Source organism: Epinephelus lanceolatus, chromosome 3, assembly GCF_041903045.1.
Source record: "Epinephelus lanceolatus isolate andai-2023 chromosome 3, ASM4190304v1, whole genome shotgun sequence".
In the NCBI taxonomy this organism is placed as follows: Eukaryota; Metazoa; Chordata; class Actinopteri; order Perciformes; family Serranidae; genus Epinephelus; species Epinephelus lanceolatus.
The window spans coordinates 13,149,958-13,167,732 of NC_135736.1; the positions used below are offsets into that span (position 1 = coordinate 13,149,958).

The window sequence follows — 17,775 nt, forward strand, 5'->3', positions numbered from 1 at the left end:
TTCTCTCTCTTATCATCACTTAATGCAGACTCATTTAAGAACATCTGCCAGACATTATTTGGCTATGATGAGATCATGTAACAAAGTCATTCACAATTCTCTTTGGATGTTGTACTCTGGAAGAAATAGGGATTTTTTGAAAAAAGAATTTGAGGCAGAGCACACTTCATTACATGCATCACACTTGGGAGGATGCATGCAGCAAATAAAGCCATACACCACAAAAACCGTATAACAATGTCCACTGTATTTTCAGATAGGGCTGCAACCAATCACTTTTTTGTCCAGTTAATGGATTTATCATTTGGTCTATGTCTGTCTTGTTATATTTGACCAACAATCCAACAACTGCTTGAAAAATAAAAAGCATTTATTTGTGCCAGTTCAGAAATATTCTCTGCTGTTAACCACTGACATCCCTAGTTGGAGTGTTGGAAATATCTACCGCAGAGATCTGTCTGCCTTCTGTGAAATATAATGAAAGATGCTCACTTGGTTTATGGTACCAAAACAAATTGCATTACAAAAAATCAACAGCAATGTCTTTGCAGAAAGCATAACCAGGTTAGTCAAGATAATCCACAGACGTGTTTCATGGAGGAATTCTCTTCTTTCTACCAAACCACATCCACCAACCGCATCACCATGCAGAAGGAAGCATGCATCTACTCATTGACAAGAGGCTCATGCCCGTGACAGCTTAAGCATTAACAGCGTCCTCCAGCTGAGCTGTAAACATAACCAGCTCAGGGGTGTTGGGTGAGCTAGCAGTAGATGCACACTTCTGTGCGGTGATACACTTGGCGGGTGTAGTTTGGTAGACATAAAATAGTTCCTATCCTATTATCTTTACTAACCAGGTCATGATTTCTGGAGAGAGACATTGCTGTCGAGTTTTTTCAAATCTTTTTGTTTGGCACTTTGAGCACCACAAGCCGAGTGCCATCTAGTTCTCTTAGATTTGAGAGAAGGCAGACATCTCTATGGCCGATATCTCAAACACGCTTCAAAATCTTCTAGATTGACAAATAGAACTACAGGTAAGAGGAAAAATACGTATTTTTGATTCGCAACCAGGTGCCCGTAACCAACAATGCAATTTGCACCCGAGGTGTAAATAGCCACTGCAGGTATATTCCTGGATGTCCTAGCAATGTTCAAATATGAGCAGGTCTATTGAGCTACTCTGCTAAAGTTTATGTACAAAGTCTAAATTCAGAAGCTTTATAAATACTAAAAACTTAAAATAACAGGTCAGCTAAGTCTAAAAATAACACACATGGGACTCAAATCCAAATCCGGTCCTTAACCCATTCATCCACCATGTCTTACTCCCTCTGTGAACTGTGTGTCTCTTCATACTACATCACCTGACTTTATGGCAGTACATTTGTGTGTTTTTTCTCTTTTATTTTCCACTTTTATCTCAGAGAATATCAGAGATTGACTAGTACTAGCCCTAACCTTGAAGTCTTTGTCCTAACCCATACCACCTCTGACTTTGACGTGTCTACGTGGCGCGCACTAGCTAATCACAGCATGCAGTGGGATCCATGATAACACATTGTAGGGATGGGTATAAATAGCCGAGTAGCTGCACTGTAACTATTCTCATCCGAGACAGACACTCTGTTTTGATTTTTGGGGTAAATAGCCTCTTTAACTTATCTGGTAAATGTACCTTTGCATACTTGTTTTTTTTTTTACTGTTTCATTTCGCCAGATAAGTAACACTGAATCACTTGTTTCAAGTGGTATGTTTAACTTTGTGTGTCCTCAGAGAGTGAGGAAAAACCCCCAAAAACTAGTGTTTTCTTGAAATCACAATGTCATTATTTAAATGATATAATTACAAAGAACCAGAACCACTTCAGTTTAAAATGATATTGCAACTCTTTTGCCAAACAAAAAGCTGATGAATGGCTGCAAGTTGTCACTTCAAAAACATTCCATTAGGCCCTGACAGGCCATTTGTATTAAATCCAGATTAAACTCAAGGTCAGACAATTTCACTTTCCCAAAGACATTTTCAGCAGTATTTCACTTGAGAATACTCAGGACCCAAACACATCAGAATAAGGCTGATAACTCCACTAATAGCAAGAAAACTGACACCCTGTTCAAACTGTTGTTCTCACTTAGCATTGGATGCAGATGAAATGACTTCATCCTATTTGTTTTCCAAAGCTTTCAAAACTGTAGTTGTACTGAGACTGCTATTATTGGCAGCATAACAGCATAAGCAAACAAAATAAGACATCTTAGTCCTCATGAGCCATTTGTGGTGCCAGATAATATTTCAAGAAATTGTTTTGCAAACACATTCATACACTGAAAAAGATGACTCACACAGAGGACATCCGGAACCCTGACAGGTGTTACTAGAAAAAAAAAACCAGCCAGACTGTCTAATTCAATTATGAGGACGGAGTTGTGACTTTATGAGTCAGACAGAGAAAATGACACGCAAAACTAACGACAGCATTACACTACACTGGGTGGCTACTTCTATCACTCTCTCTCTCTCTCTGTATGACTGACAGGATCCAGCCTCTGCTCCACACCTCATTAAAAATCACCACATTATACCTGCAGTATCCCAGTATCTAAATATAAACACAGGCGGGAGGACCCCCTCCTCATCCACCTGACGGAGACAGCCCGCTAATGAGCTTCATCGCTATGAGGAATCACTGACAGGGGATGGAGGGATGAGGGACAGATGGAGAGAGGGAGTGGTGGAGTAAGGGAGGAGAGGAGCGAGGGAGGGATGCTGGCGGAGTTTCAACAGACCTGCAAGTTCTGGTGTTTTTCTGTCCCCGTATCAGAAAGGACGGAGCTATTGTGGCTGGCTCCGACAAGGAAAGTGAGAAAAAGGAGGCAGCGCAGTTTCTCAAAGCCACCGACAAAATGAGGGGGGTGAAAACAATAAGGGAAAGACAGTTTCCAAGGTTACGGTGAGGTGCAGAAACCTGATGACATCAAGAGGTTACGACTTCATTAAGACGAGGGGATGACCCTTCTGTGGCCTCATCTGCTGTTTTCTCTCTCTGTTTGTGCGTGTGTATGTGTGTGAGTGTGTGTGTGTGAAAGGTGGGAATGATTATTCGACTCATCTTTTTGATATCTGTTTACAGTGTTGTCTCTAAGAGGATCTCTGGTGACATGTGCCACACAGCCTGAAAGGCGCTTAAAAAGATTTGACGAAGTGTTGAGGTTGTATTCCCATGCATCGAGTCTTTTTAATTGAATTCTTGTAAAGGGAGAAATGAAAGAGAGAACAAAAGAGTAATGAGATGGTGAAGATGTGTGGAGAGACAGAAACAAATTGCAGGTTCGTTGAAATGTCGAGTCGCCCTGTAAACACTGGCTGTGTTCAAAGCTGACCTGAGCGCAGCTCTGGTGGGATCTTAAGTGTTTGTTGGGCAAACGGAGCTAGTCAAGGAGAGGATAAAGGTGGGCATAAGGGTCAACTTCGGCAGTACTGGTTTTTTTCTGTGAGAACTATTGATTAGTCAAGACCTGATTGGGCCTGACTCGATGTGGTGCGCTCTGACAGTATTTCTCTTAATTTAGTTTGGCTTTGTTTCATTTATTGATCTCATTCATCAGTTGTTTTCTCTAGATCAGAGCATGTGGAACAAAGCTGTGAAGTATTTTCTCCATAATTTAGAGCTACTTCTTTTGTTCACTTTGGAAAATGTGAAGTTTATTTAGTAGTATATTTTGAATTTGACTAAATTCTTCACAAAATGTTCCAGTTTTTGGAATTTAATTTTACTGTTGATGCCTAATTCCCACCTGTAATTACTGAACACTCCACCGAATGCCAAATTATATTAGAAAAACATAGTTTTGGGGGCCTTTAATGAGTTTCAGGTCATATTAAAACCAACAACATCTCTTCTCATCATATTTTGATGCTTGGGCAGAAGCCTAAGGCATTATTATAATGATGCTGGGGGCAACCTTTTAAAAAAAGAAAGAAGAAAGCATTCCTTCATTAATCCCTCGAGGGGAAATTTAGTTTCACTCTGTCGTTATTTTCAGATTACACTTGCACACAGGCCTGAAATACAGACTCGTGCACAAACAGGACCTATACATATGCATTAATGGAGAGATGTCAGAGCGAGGGAGCTGCCCGCTTGACAGGCACCCCAAGCAGCCCAAGAGCACCTTGGTAGCTACCAGCCCACACCCCTTGTTTGGTCCGTATGGGGACTTGGCTTGGGAACCAGAGGGTCACTGGTTTTAAGTGGACTGAGCCAACGCCGCCCAGTACAGGGTCACAGGTTGGAATCGCACTCAGACCACTGCTAAGGACTCAGCCTGCATAGGGCGCACACTGTACCAGGTGAGCTAAAGGTCACCTTTTGCATTGTATATTGATGCAGAAGGGGTCAGCAGATCTGGGTGCAGAGGGCGTCAGTGGTAAGTCACGTGGATCAGTGGTTGGTTAGGGATAGAAAATGACTAAAGAGTGACTAAGGACTCATGTGACCAACATGTGACGTGACAAAATAACTCCACACTGACTCCAAACATGACACAAACACCGGTCTCCTATGCTTTTTGGGCCCGTCCACCCCCCTTTCCAGTTTCCATCCTAAGCAGACTTTTGTGCTCTTCCAACTACGTCCATCGCCCTGACTGTCTGATAAGGACATGGATGGGTTTACACTGGAGTTGGACAAAAGTCGGCTGTATCTTATACAGATGCTAAAGGGTGCTCCTGGCGCCATTAGAGTGAGGCTGGGGATGCTGGCCAAGTGGCGTATTTTGACACCCTGGGAGTGAGACCAGGCTAACTGAAACCCTAATTTTTGGGGACAGTCAAAAATCTAGTCCAGACCAAACCCAGGGAACAAAAAGAGCAAAACGCTAAAGGACTATCAGATTTTCTACAAAGAAAGAAAGCAACAAAGAAGAAGAATGCATTAAAAGAAAGATAACAGAATGACAAAAGACAGCCGTAAACCTGTGCAGTCTCCACAGCAGGGGTCACGACCTCCCAGCGGTCAGCAGAGATAGGGGCTGCACTCTAGCAACATCCCCTGCACCCACACCCAGATGTCTGTTTTAGTGTCCTGTCTTACTACCCTTGCTTCACCTCACACCATTACCCCCTCATGCCCTCCCCACATCCATCTTCCTACTCTGTAAACAATGACAGATCAGAGTGCTGGCAGGCCAGGAATTTACTATAAACATACATCAAGTAAATGTCCCTCCTCTCTCTCCCTAAAAAACCCATTTACAACACCTCACCTCATCGTAGTCCGGCCTGCCAAACAGCCCTGGATGGATTTCTCAGTGACGGACAGAGAATGATACTGACAAATTATGTTAGGGCATGACCTTAAGAGAAACTGCGCACACTTCTTTTCCACACACACACACACACACACTAAGTAACCATTCCCTCCTCAGGTGTGGCTGGAATGAGGCTGGATAGAATCTGTCATTACTGGCTGCTCCATTTGCTGTTTCATTTTTCAGCGGCCTGGTGTTACCGGCTCACCTCTGGACGCAGGACAGTCATCACTTACAGCCTCCACTTATACACCATTCTCTGCTCTCATGCTGTGTTTCATCTATCCTTCTTCTGTCTCACACACACAAACTTTCTTTTTTCCACTCTTTCTATTATCTCTCTTTTTTCTTTCCTCTCTATCAGAGAAGAACCATTCCCTCAACTAATCAGTCCCAGCTGAGCTCTGGCCAACACACAAACACACACACACACACACACACACACACACACACACACACACACACAGATGAGCCTCTCTTAGCAGCGCAGCACCTGTCCTTCCCTGCCTCCCCCTCCTGCCATCCTTCCAAATCTAAACTAACTCAGCCTGCTTACTTCCTGTGTCATCCTAGGCCACACTGGATTCACCTCCAGAACAATCGAGAACAGCCAGGTACTTCTGATGACAAATCTAAATGCCACGTCTTGGAATCAGACCTATATTCTCTCTGCAGCGCTGAGAAGCTTGGAAATCCTTCGATAAAGGTGCCAGCGAGTCAAGACCGAACAAAGCCTGCGTGTCTGCGGATGTCCCCGGTGTGGGATTTACAGGCGATCAGTAAGAAATAAGAAGGGATGAGATGCGATGGAAATAATCGCCTCTGAATGGTTTACAGCCCAGGGAAGGCTCCCTGGGCTCTGCTGAAACTGAGAAATTGATACTCTGAGGAGGATTCATAGCTGAGGCTGTAAATACGCTACTGTGTGTGCAAAACTGACAGTGTAGGAAGCTGTATCTGCCACAGTATCAAGAGCTGTTTGAACATATATGCCACTTTCATGTGCTTTCCCATCACTGAGATGAAGTAGAAAATTCATCCTGGACACCATGATGCTGTGATCGCAGCATCACATCCTATAATACTAAAGATTGATTTATTCCCATGGCTTTCCTACAGCGTGTCGTTCAGGCTCGGTACATAAATCATAGGAGGGATAATAAACCTGCTGGAAAATGGTTTCATATTGTAGTGCTTACACAGATACAGCAGCAGACACACTTCTCCTTGTGTTTCTTTTATTGCCTTTTGTCACAGCGGTGTAGGTATAATGGAGTGCGGCTCACTGAGTCGAGGGAATGCATGCTGTTTCCAAACAGCATATGGTGGCTCTGTTACAGTAATTGTAAGTGGTCTAGCCTGTGTATTACAAGTTAGAGATGAAGTGTTTGAAGCATTACCACTTCCCTGCTCACTTCAACAGCTAAGACATAGATCCCACTGCATGTCTGCGGCCAAATATAAAACACGCTGATTATTATTTCTATTGCGTGCTTAAATCTTCAAGCCACACACTGCTAAACTCTCCAAAAAAAGTCGCCCCATCTGCTTCGCCAAAAACACTGCCGCAATCAAACTGAAATGAGAGGCGGCCCCGCTGTGCAAATTCAGCAAGGAGTCCAGGTGGTGCATATCCCCACAGCCATGCACACACGTGTCTTTCTACAAACAATGTATACATGTTCAGCACCCAGAGTGAGAACGAGAGTGGTCCATGGAGGAGAGCAGAGACGAAAAAAAGACAAACAAACCATCAGTCTCGCTGCCCTGCCTCACTGTCACACACTGCCTGCACTCCCAGAACAAACAAGACTACTTAAAACACCAGGCTTCATCTTCCCCGGCTGAGCTCCTTCGGCCTCACGGAGCTGCATCCTGTCAAGTGTAAAAAAAAAAAGATGAATCCGGGCTCCTACGCCACAACTTCTAAAAGTAGTTACTGTGTAAATCCTTTAGGGCAGGAGCGTAACGCATTAAAAAGAACGAGCCAGCTCTGTCGTCGAGTTAAATTGATGTCGACAACTTTTGGAGCGACCAATAAAAGGACACTTCATCCCTCCAGATTTCATCAGCGTCAGATGTGTAGTGGAGCAGTTGTGGCAGAGTTGGAAATGTTGACCTTTAAATGCAGCACTTCCATTAGTATGATCACTGTCATTTATAAGCTTAGCCTCATTCGGTAACACGTTTTCATTTCAGTCAGACTCCAAGTGTCAGACTTAAAGGACTCCTGTGTGCAGGACCCTTGAGTCCCTACATGTAGTAAATCACACAATAAAAGTTTTTGCACCCTTGAATGTGTTGTGATTTGGCAAAAAAGACTTACATGACACGGTAGATAAATAATCTAAATGTTTGCATTAGCGGAATATAACTGCACTTTGGTTTGTCAAAGGCCAAGAAAGCAAAACAAAACTTGTTTCCCAGCTCTGACTCAAACTTTTGAATGTTGACTTAACTCCCTGCTGTAAAGCCTGGGGTTATTCTGGTATCTTCAGCTGAGATATTGTGATTTCTCCTGAAAGGCCTGTGACTTCTACTCACTCCTAATATCCCAAAAACAAAAGAAGTTGGAAAAAAGTACGGCAAAAGTTTCTCTTCCCGCTTCCACTTGCAGGCCAGTGCCTCTCTTTAAGTGTGGGAAGATCTGGTAATAATCATCAGCTGTCAAAGTTGTCTGTCCCTTTTTGTGATTACAGACCAGGGAGGGAGGGTGAGGTGGGGGAGTCTCACGAGGATCACAGGAGGGACAACGTAGTTTTGTTTACCAGCAATGTCTCTCCCTCCCACTTTCTCTGTCTCTCTCCCTCTGAGTGCACACCACTGGAGGCATCTCAGCAGGGGGGCATCCTCCTTTTCCAGGCTGAATGCGCTTGCTATAGTAAACATCCTCTCTCCTGCCTCACTCTGGGATGAGCAGACAGACACAAATCACTGTGTCGATGCGATGGGGCGAGGCAAGAAAAGGAGAGAGAAGGACATGGATTTTTTTTCTTTTATTGCAGCCAACTATGATGAGAGGTATTAGAGCAAAAAAGGGGAACAATTGACTACTTGTTTTTAAACACAGGGCTGCACATTCAGACATTACGTTCAAGAGCTAATATTCAGCATTTCCTTCCAGCAGGTGGCCATTACAAGGACTGATACCAGACAGATTTTAACCCATGTTGCTACGAAGGGTCTGAATGAGACGCTGAGACTGAATCACACATTCTATGGCAATTTGATCACCTGTAAAATAAGAGACAACATACTGCCATACTATGGCTCAGAGTTAAAGACTAAGGGGCCGTTCAGATGTAGCGTCTTTTGCGTGCATAAATCCATTAGTTTCAATGTAGACGCGCGCCAAGCGTGTTCACAATCCAAAGCGACGCCGTAGCGGCGCGCATTCGGTGCGACGCGCCTGTTTTTTCGTGCGCGTCCGCGGCGCACAGAGATGGAAAAATCTCAACTTTTTCGAATGCAGCAAGCGCACTGCATGTCATGTGATAAGAATTAACCAATCAGCTCCACGGACGTGCTTCTTCCTTTCCGTCCAACGGACTTCACAACATCCGGTGGTGTGAAAGACAGCAAGCAATGGAGGAGCGACTGATCATTCTTGTCCAGGGATACCCAGAGTTATATGACCTGTCTTCGTCGTACTACTTTGACTCCAATAGAAGGAACAATGCCTGGAGAATTATCAGCTCGGAGCTTGGGATAACTGGTGAGCATGATGATACGCTATTTTTATGGCTAACGGTTGTGCCCTGTGAGTGACAGGCGGTTTTGGTTGCTTAGTAACGGCAGGCACGACAGTAGCGCAACCTCCGAAGCGCGTTGGATAAAAGGATGGAAACGGCACAGCTGGCGTTTTCCACGCGCTTTTAGACGCTACATCTGAATGGGGCCTAATCTTGTTAACATGTCCATATGGTGTTTATTATGCTACAAGTGAGCAAAGTAAGCAGTCAAGCCATGGCTGAGAATTTTTGTCTTGTAACTCCATTGTACCAATGACGGTCTCACAAGCACGGATTCTGAATTCCATGGTTTGTTACGCCACAAACCAAATAAACTAATCCCATAACACTATGGCAAAGTGAGGGGCATCAGAGGAGAAGTCAGGCTACGTGACTCAGTATAGCAGTGGATGGAGCGGCTACGTCACTCACCCACTTCACCCGCCATTCCTACATGTTATCCCATGATCAGCCCCTTTCGTCCCTTGGTCCAGAGTGATCAACCCTTTTCACCCTTTGGTCCAGAATGATCAGCCCCTTCGCCCCTTGGTCCAGAGTTATCAGGCCCTTTCATCCCCTTGTTCCAGAATGATCAACCCTTTTCACTCCTTGGTCCAGAGTGATCAGCCCCCTTTGCCCCTTGGTCCAGAGTGATCAGCCCCTTTCGTCCCTTGGTCCAGAATGATCAGCCACTTTCGCCCCTGGGTCCAGAATGATCAGCCCCCTTCACCCCTTGGTCAAGAGTGATCAGGCACATAGGAACGTGTCGTGTAGGCTTCAAACTGAATGTGGCTGCAGATATACATGTCTCAGGCAATGTATCATTTCTTTGCAAGCTAAGATTTACTTTCACTTCAACTTGTCAAAAATGGGAACAAGGTTTATCTGGTATTAGCAACACATTATTAACTGTCTGATAACATAGTCAAGCCAAAGGCTGATGTTGTTTATTACCATTACATTTCTAACCCTGTGGACATAAAGAGGATGGGGGCGGGGTTAATTTGCATATTCATACATCCTTGCATACTAAATGAGTTGCAGGTGTAGAGTTCCGTCTAATCCATGTAAAGGCACCAAGGACTCTATTTCATGGAGGAAAAAACTTCTACATGTGCAATTAAGATAAAAAAAAGATGCGTTTTTAGGGGTTTATACTATGCCCAGAGATGAACTTTAATACATGATATCAGTAAGATAGCTGACCGAGAGCCACAGTATGTGCAAAACTACTGTCATGATCAAGAAGAATCAATGTTGTCATGTAGTGCACACTATAACCAGGAGCAGATTCAAAGGGGGTCATTTTATTGAATGTAAATCCTAATTTCTACATTCAAGGCCTTTAATCCATATCTAAATACCCTTGGAAGCCCTTGTGTTACTTCATGTTTTTCTCATCACAAACTTTTTATTATATCAAAAGCCAACAGAGGCTCAATTTAGTGAAGCTGCCTGTGGCATTAATGATCCACAACACCATGCCTCTTTGAATTTTTCAGATCAAAACAGCATCTTCTTCTGTGTTAATCACTACCTTTCCCTTGCAGCTCTGGAACACACTGCACTCTCTCTCTCTTATACACATTATTAATTTATTACCATCTCGTGGTTGTGGGTGAGGAACAAAGCTGCATGCAAAGTCATGTATATCTACCTTTTCCATTATAAATGATATCCCACTCATACCGTCTCCCCATGTCTGTGCAATTGTGTGTTTTTGTGCACATGTTGCATACCCCACTCCCCTACAGCTTCCCCCAGGCTGTCTGTGGATGCAACAGAGCAGTTACCACTCAGAAGGCCTACTGGTTGACTGTCAAGCCCAGAGGGAACCCTGCAGCCCTGACTCACAACTATGACTGACTGCAACAGCAAGAAGTCTTCAGCGTGTATGTGGGTAAACACCTGTTGATTTAATATCCCTTTTAATATCCTTATGTTTTGTCTAGAGTGTTGCAATTCTGATCACACGCGTTAACCAGTTTGTGTAAATGAGACAGGAATGCTCAACGCCCCGGCACTCCACATGCCAGTCCAGGAATGCAGACAAACCACCTGAAGTGCTGCGTTGTAGAGCAGGTGAGTCAAGTGGAGACACTGCAGCCTGCGTGTAATCAGTAACCACGTTGTACACACACACAAAACTACTACTAGTTCAGCAAACAATAATAAAATGTCGAAACCGGGAGGCAAAGAGGTGAGGTATTTTTATTATTACTACTCTACGTGGCTCCAACACTGATACGTTACCTGTGCGTCTTTACTCATTTAAATAGGACACAGGTGGATTGTTGCCCTTTGAACCACATTCAGTCAGGCGCTCACCTGATGTGTTAATTCAAATATTTGTTTAGCCAATATGGATATGTGATAGTTAGTTATAGTGCTTACAAATCCAACAAAATCCTCTTGACACATGTCTGCTGTGCTATTAGGCGTGCTGCTGAGTAGTGGCAGGGCACAGGACGCACAGTGGCTATTATGACTGTTTTGAGGCAAATACACCTGCTAGTAAGTGGGGAGATTCCAAGGGAAGAATGTGTATACATGATCCAACTTGAATATAATAACATCTCCTTATCCACTGCTGGAACATCTCAGAGGGGGGCCCAGGGGCACAAATTTCCTGTTGAACCCCCACTGACCCCCACTTTCCCCCTCTCTCTGTACAATGTGTATGTACCCTGCCTTCTCCCAAGTACCCATCGAGTGCAGCACACACAGCCGACAACTCAAAGGCAGCTTAATTATATTTGGCCTAGAGAGACCCAGAAACCTACCAGCACTCCACGGTGGAATACTACCTGGCCCCAGGTTCGCTGCGTGTCAATTACTTTGTGGTAATTTGATTTAAAATGCCTTAAGGCCCTATGATATTGGTTTTATTGTGCTGTTGTAGAACACATTCACAGACAAACAGTCAGGTAATGAAATAATCACAAAGCAATTGGCACAGGGTTTGACTTGAGGGTTTCAGGGCCCCTGGGGGTCTGGGGCCCAGGCAGAAATACAGTCTTATGAAACTTGCATTTCACAGTCGAGGCATAACTTTTCAAGTAATATTTGCCAAAACATAGTGATCTTTCCAAGAATTTATTGGAAATTTGTTACAAAGACAACAAACAACTATCCATAAGAGTTTTTTGTTTGTTTGTTTTTTGGGGGGCTCAGGGGACACCTCACCCTTCATATTTAGAACATGTGCATTTGTTCCTCCCATAAAAACATTACAGTAGCAAAGGACTTTATTTTCATGAAATTAAGGACACTGCCACCATAAATTGATGCAGAAATGGATTCATCAGAATGAATGAAATTTAGTGTCTGAGGCTCAAAATTTCCTGGAGAACCCCCAAACCTCCAGTTGCATGTGTCCTACACACTGCTGAAACAAAACCTGCGCCTTTGCATCTACATCTCTATGAAGTCTTTCTCATATTTTTCTCAATGGCATGTCAGACAATGAGTGACCAAAACAACATCCTGCTCTCCATTGAGATGGGTATGAAGACAAACAAACAGCAAAACAAAGCAGTGACATCAGCAACAACCTAATTGATAACCACCCAGCACCCTCCTCCCTGTCCTCACCTTGAACTCCACAGACAGCTGCGGCGTGTACTCCAGGGTCCACAGACCTCGAACCAGCGACGCCAGCTGCTCGGTCACCTCTCCCCTGGCGCCCTCCGGCTCCTCGCCTCTCACCTCGCCGTTCACCCTCCTGTGGTACAAATCCGACTTGTACTGCTCCAGCCCGAGGTACTCGGCCAGCAGGTCCGTGTTGCTGAGGCACTGAACCACGGCGTTCATGAAACAGGTGTTGCCGTGGTTCTTCAGTCCCAGCACCCCGGGGGTCTTGTCGCCGTGGCACCACGACAGCCTGTCTTTCACCGAGCCGTGAGAGGAGGACACCGTGGAGCTCTTCTTCACGGTTCCCTCCCTGGGGGTCTGCGCACAGTCGTCTTTGAAACCCCCCGATGCGCTCTGCCCGAACCCGCCGTCGTCGTCCTCCGCGTCCGGCGGCTCCGCGTCGCCAAAGTGCGCCAAAGTGCCCAAAGTTTTAAGGATCCTTCCCATGAAATTCCCAAAAGACCGCAGCGATTTCCTCCTGATAAACCTCCCGGTTTTGTATTTCTTCTCCTTTCGCTTCGTCGTTTTGGGTTTCATGGCTTTTCTTTCCTTGTTTTCCTTGCGGGTATCCATGGCTCTACTACTTAATAGGACCGAGAGAAAATGAAACAGGCTGTGGAGTCGCACCTGTCTGCCAGGCTGTCTACCCCTCCTCCTCCTCTTTCCCTCTCTCCACAAACCTTACCGCTGTGGTGGCACCGACTCCGTGCCAATAAGGCACATGATTACTGATGGTATTCCTTTGGACATCCCGATAATTCCCAGTGCGATATGCTCACCAGTCCGCGCGTTTTGATGGGTGACGCTCTCTCCAGGAACTACAGAGAGGAGACGCGTTCCTCCCTCCTCACAGCAGGTTCAATTACACTTCCTCATCGATGGCTCTCATCGCTGAGTCGTGCGCTGGCGGTCTCGGACTCTCTGTCACCATCGCTATCAATCCCTCCCTCCCTCCTCTCCTGTCAATGGGGCTGCAATGAACAAGTTTTCTATGTGAAGGATCCTGTCTACTTCCCGCCCCTCAGACAGGAATTTAATTAACCTGGATTACATTACTTATAGTTTAACACAACAGAGAGCTTGACACAATGAGCAGGAGAACAGTCTCACAGACTGTTGCTGGAATGGCAAAGAGCTCAAACTTGACATGTTTGTTCCACAGGGAACAAGGAAGTTGTTGTATTTAATAGGTTTCAAGCGCTGTAGCCTTAAACTGCCCCCTGTAGGACCAATTACAACATCACCTGACTTGACATCTTTAGAGGGTGTCAGAGACATCACTGGCATTTGCTGGATGACCCTACCACTGTATGGGGGTTGTATGTGCATGAGCAACTGCAGCCTGATTTTATTTCCAACCCCCACCCTAAAATGAAGACAAATCAGATTCTGAAAGCCTTTTAGTGGTGTATTATCATCACTTGATAGTAACCGTATGGACTCAATAAGCTGTAGTTGGTAACTTTTATGAAAATATTCTTCTGTAAAATAGTTACAGTAGTAGTTTAGTTGCTGAAACTGTCACAAATTCCACACAGTAGTACATAAGACAGATAATCGGTGAAAAAATATCATGTTCCTCCTCCTCCTTGTGGATTCTGAAGGAAACAACCAAGGAGAGCCAAGTCAATCATTTCAGTCACTGCTCCTGAACTGCCTTTAAACTGTCAAACTAGGCAGCATTGATCAAATGTGAATCAATGTTCTTTACTACATCACCTATTTCTCACCTCAAATGTTGCCAAAACATTTTTAGTGTACTGTTTAGCTGTAAAATGACAAAGGTGGCTGGTGAGCGGTTCTCCACTTTGGCGTGACTCTTTTTAAAGGTCTAATGTGTAGGATGTGGTGACTGTGTGCCATGTGTGTGCCAAGTGTGCAGAAGAACTACGGTGGCCGACACAAAATGACAATCACCCTATCTGGAGCCAGTGTCTGGGTTTGTCCGTTCTGGGCCACTGTAGAAATAGCATGGCACAATCCGTGGAAGAGGACCTGCTCTGTATGTAGATATTAATGACTCATTCAAAAAATACACCCCTATTATTTTCAGTGTAAAACCCCACACCGGCGGCGGCTAGACATGCATCAGCGCTCCTGGACACACCACCCCGCAGCAATTTACGCCACTGTCCTATTTCCAGCCTCGCCACTCCCGGAATTAAAAGCTCAGCTCAACTCCTCTCCTCACCATGGATGCATAAAGAGAACTCTGTTGATGTTGCTGTCTCATGTGTTATAAAGACAAGAGACTTCTTGTTGAGGTCAAGAAATATCCCAAGCTAAATACCCATAATCCTGTCATTATACAGGCAATTGCAGAAAGGTGAAAATGTGAAAAATGAAGTTTAATTAGGGGCTCTCCATGCATGATTTTAAGCTAATACAGAGGTGGAGGAGCTACAGTAAAAGTAGTAATAACTTTGTGTGGTCGTCTGTTAACAAGCTGCAGGGCAACGCATCTGATGTGTGCTAGGCAGGGCACATGATGTGTGTCCCGTGACACGCTGCACCGTGGTGAAGTCCATGTGTTTTCAGCTTAAAGTGACGAAAAAGAATGATTCTTATTTTCAAGTGATTATGAACTAATGAAAACATAGTTATGAATATTATATACCATTTCTGCCAATAGTTGCCCCTAGACCCTACACACTGGACCTTTAACATGGCAGCAGGGTCACAACAACCCTTCTCATTTTACAGCTCAACAGTACACTAAAATGTATTTCTGAAAACATCGGAGTCGAAAAATAGTCAATGCAGTAACAGAATCTTGACAACTGTATCTGACAGTTTAAACGCAGTTCACCTGCAGTGATTGTTACCTTATGTGTTAAAGGCTCCTTGGCTCTAATTGGTTGTTGTGGTTCACCTGCAAATGCATTCTTGCAAATGCCATCTAAAGCATTAAGAGAGTCAGAGCAGCATGATTTTTTTTCCACTGACTATTTGTCTCATGTAATATTGCGTGGATATAGTGACAGCTTCAGCAAATGTGACAAAAAGTTATTTCTATAAAAGTAACCAACTACAGCTTTAAATACAGTGACAATGACAGTAAAACTGCTCAGTGACCATATGTATTATGTTTCTAATTCTGCTAAAAAGACTGTCCACAAATGTGTGCTCCTTTTGCTTCACCCTGCTATTGAAATACAATCCTATCTACAGTGTAACACACCAGCATTTACAGACACATGTACAATATCCTTTAAATAGCTTTGCTACTGCCTTCACACACACATTCACACACACATTAATGCTGCTGCTACTACACCCTGGAAGATCCACAGAGTGAGTAAAATGGATGTTACAGAACCATTCGGCCAGACACATTATGTGCAGTTCTGGTCTTCAACAGGGATGTAGCATCTTTTGTGCTATATCCAGATTCTAATCATCTGAAGCTTAATTTCACAGCTCACCAGTAGTAAAGATTGGATTTAGTGGGCCAGATGTGCTGATTTATTGAAATAGATAGCCAGAGCCCCATCCAACATTTCCATAATTCTCCCCGACGCTTTTATTTCAGCATGGTTAGAAAATATGCACACATAATACACCATTGAAACAAATAAACTTATTCTGTGTCAAACTTTGACTTCCTTACCAAAATGAAAAAAACCATAGGTGCAGATTTTTTGGGGGGGAGGGGGAAATGCAGGGTACACCTCCTCTTATTCATGTAGAACACGTGCAATTGTTCCTTCCAATAGAAACATGGCAGTAACAGAGTTTTATTTCAACAAACTAGAATGTGCCTCATAAATGCAAAAATGTGTCTGGTTAAGTAGGCGGTGGCATTATCCAGCCTTAAAAGCCATGGTTGCAATTTCCCATGAAATGGAAAGAAGATGAAGCAACTATGGTGAAGCAGGAAGTACCATGACATTCTTACCCTAAATTGAGGCAGATAAGGCAAATTGGTGCATAAAAATTCACCAGAATGCTGGAGATGAACTGCCTGGGTCCAGACCTTTGAATCCACCCACTCCACCAACTTCAAGTTGACTGATTTGTCTGGCATTGTGACATGAAACGACCAATGAGCACCACAGGAGGATTCGATTAGCCAGTCAGAACCATAGGTGTGACAAACACTGTTGACAAGATGTTGTCAAGCAGTGCACTGGAACCAATGAGAAGTAATAACAACAATGGCAAGCACTATATACGCTGCTATCAAGGCTGTTTTGAAATCGACCCTGGCAAAACAGGTATGATGGCTTGACTCCGCATCACTGTGGACTAAAAATGATGTTAGATTTAGGCAGACACGTTGCTCTCAAGTAATTTGTTTGGGAAAACTGAATCCCCCTCCCCCGCAGAAACCAACGTCATACTAAATGTGCCTCATATCAGGCGAGGAAATGAAGTGTTTAAGAAAAAAGCTAAGCCCTGGCCTACAACCGTCCTCTATAAGCAGGGAGGGTAAGTGCAAAGATAGAGATGCCCTTTCTATATTACTGATCCAAGGATGTTTTTGCTGACTTGGTTTTACACTGTAGGTTTGCCATTTTACTTTTTGGGGGAAGCAGGGGTGAGTTATTAATTATTTAGATTAGCCATTTTGAACAATAGTGAGGAGAGTGGGTTCAGATCAGAGACAGTCAGAGAGGCTTTCTGCTGTACACTGCCTTGCTCTTTAACCAGCATCCTTCAGGGAATCTCTGTTGATAGATTAGCTGACAGCAGCCGTGTGCTTAAGCGGCCACGAATCTGGGGCCTCCTCCTCGTCTCTACAGCAGCGCACAGGAAAATCATATCTGAGCACATTTAATGTACTGTATAATATAGCCTTGTTTTAACGTATTTGGGTTACATCTGCATTGAGACAGTCTGTAGAACAGCATTAATTCTGTTTCTCTCAAGAAGTCTAAAGAAGCATAATGCAGACACTTTGATGTGAAGAATAAGTTTGTGTGCCTTGAAGTGTAATTTTAAATTCAAGTGTCGCTCTGTGAATTCCCACCTATATTCAGCTCCTGTGGGGAATTACCACTTAAGAGACTACAGTGCTCAGGAAGTGTAATCTTTTCACTTCTTTATATCCTGTCTCTACTGGAAAAGGAAACAGTCTAACAAAGTCATTGAT

At 44.0% G+C, this 17,775-nt stretch overlaps 1 protein-coding gene across 1 annotated transcript in view; it reads right to left on the minus strand.

The window, feature by feature from the left end:
- Positions 1 to 13,630, minus strand: part of usp43a (ubiquitin specific peptidase 43a) — a 192,108-nt gene extending 178,478 nt beyond the window's left edge. Inside the window, exon 1 of the mRNA XM_078165179.1 lies at positions 12,642 to 13,630. Within this exon, the coding sequence (XP_078021305.1) occupies positions 12,642 to 13,253 (612 nt within the window). The 5' untranslated portion in view covers positions 13,254 to 13,630. The remainder of the gene's footprint in view (positions 1 to 12,641) is intronic.
- Positions 13,631 to 17,775: the final 4,145 nt, after the last annotated feature.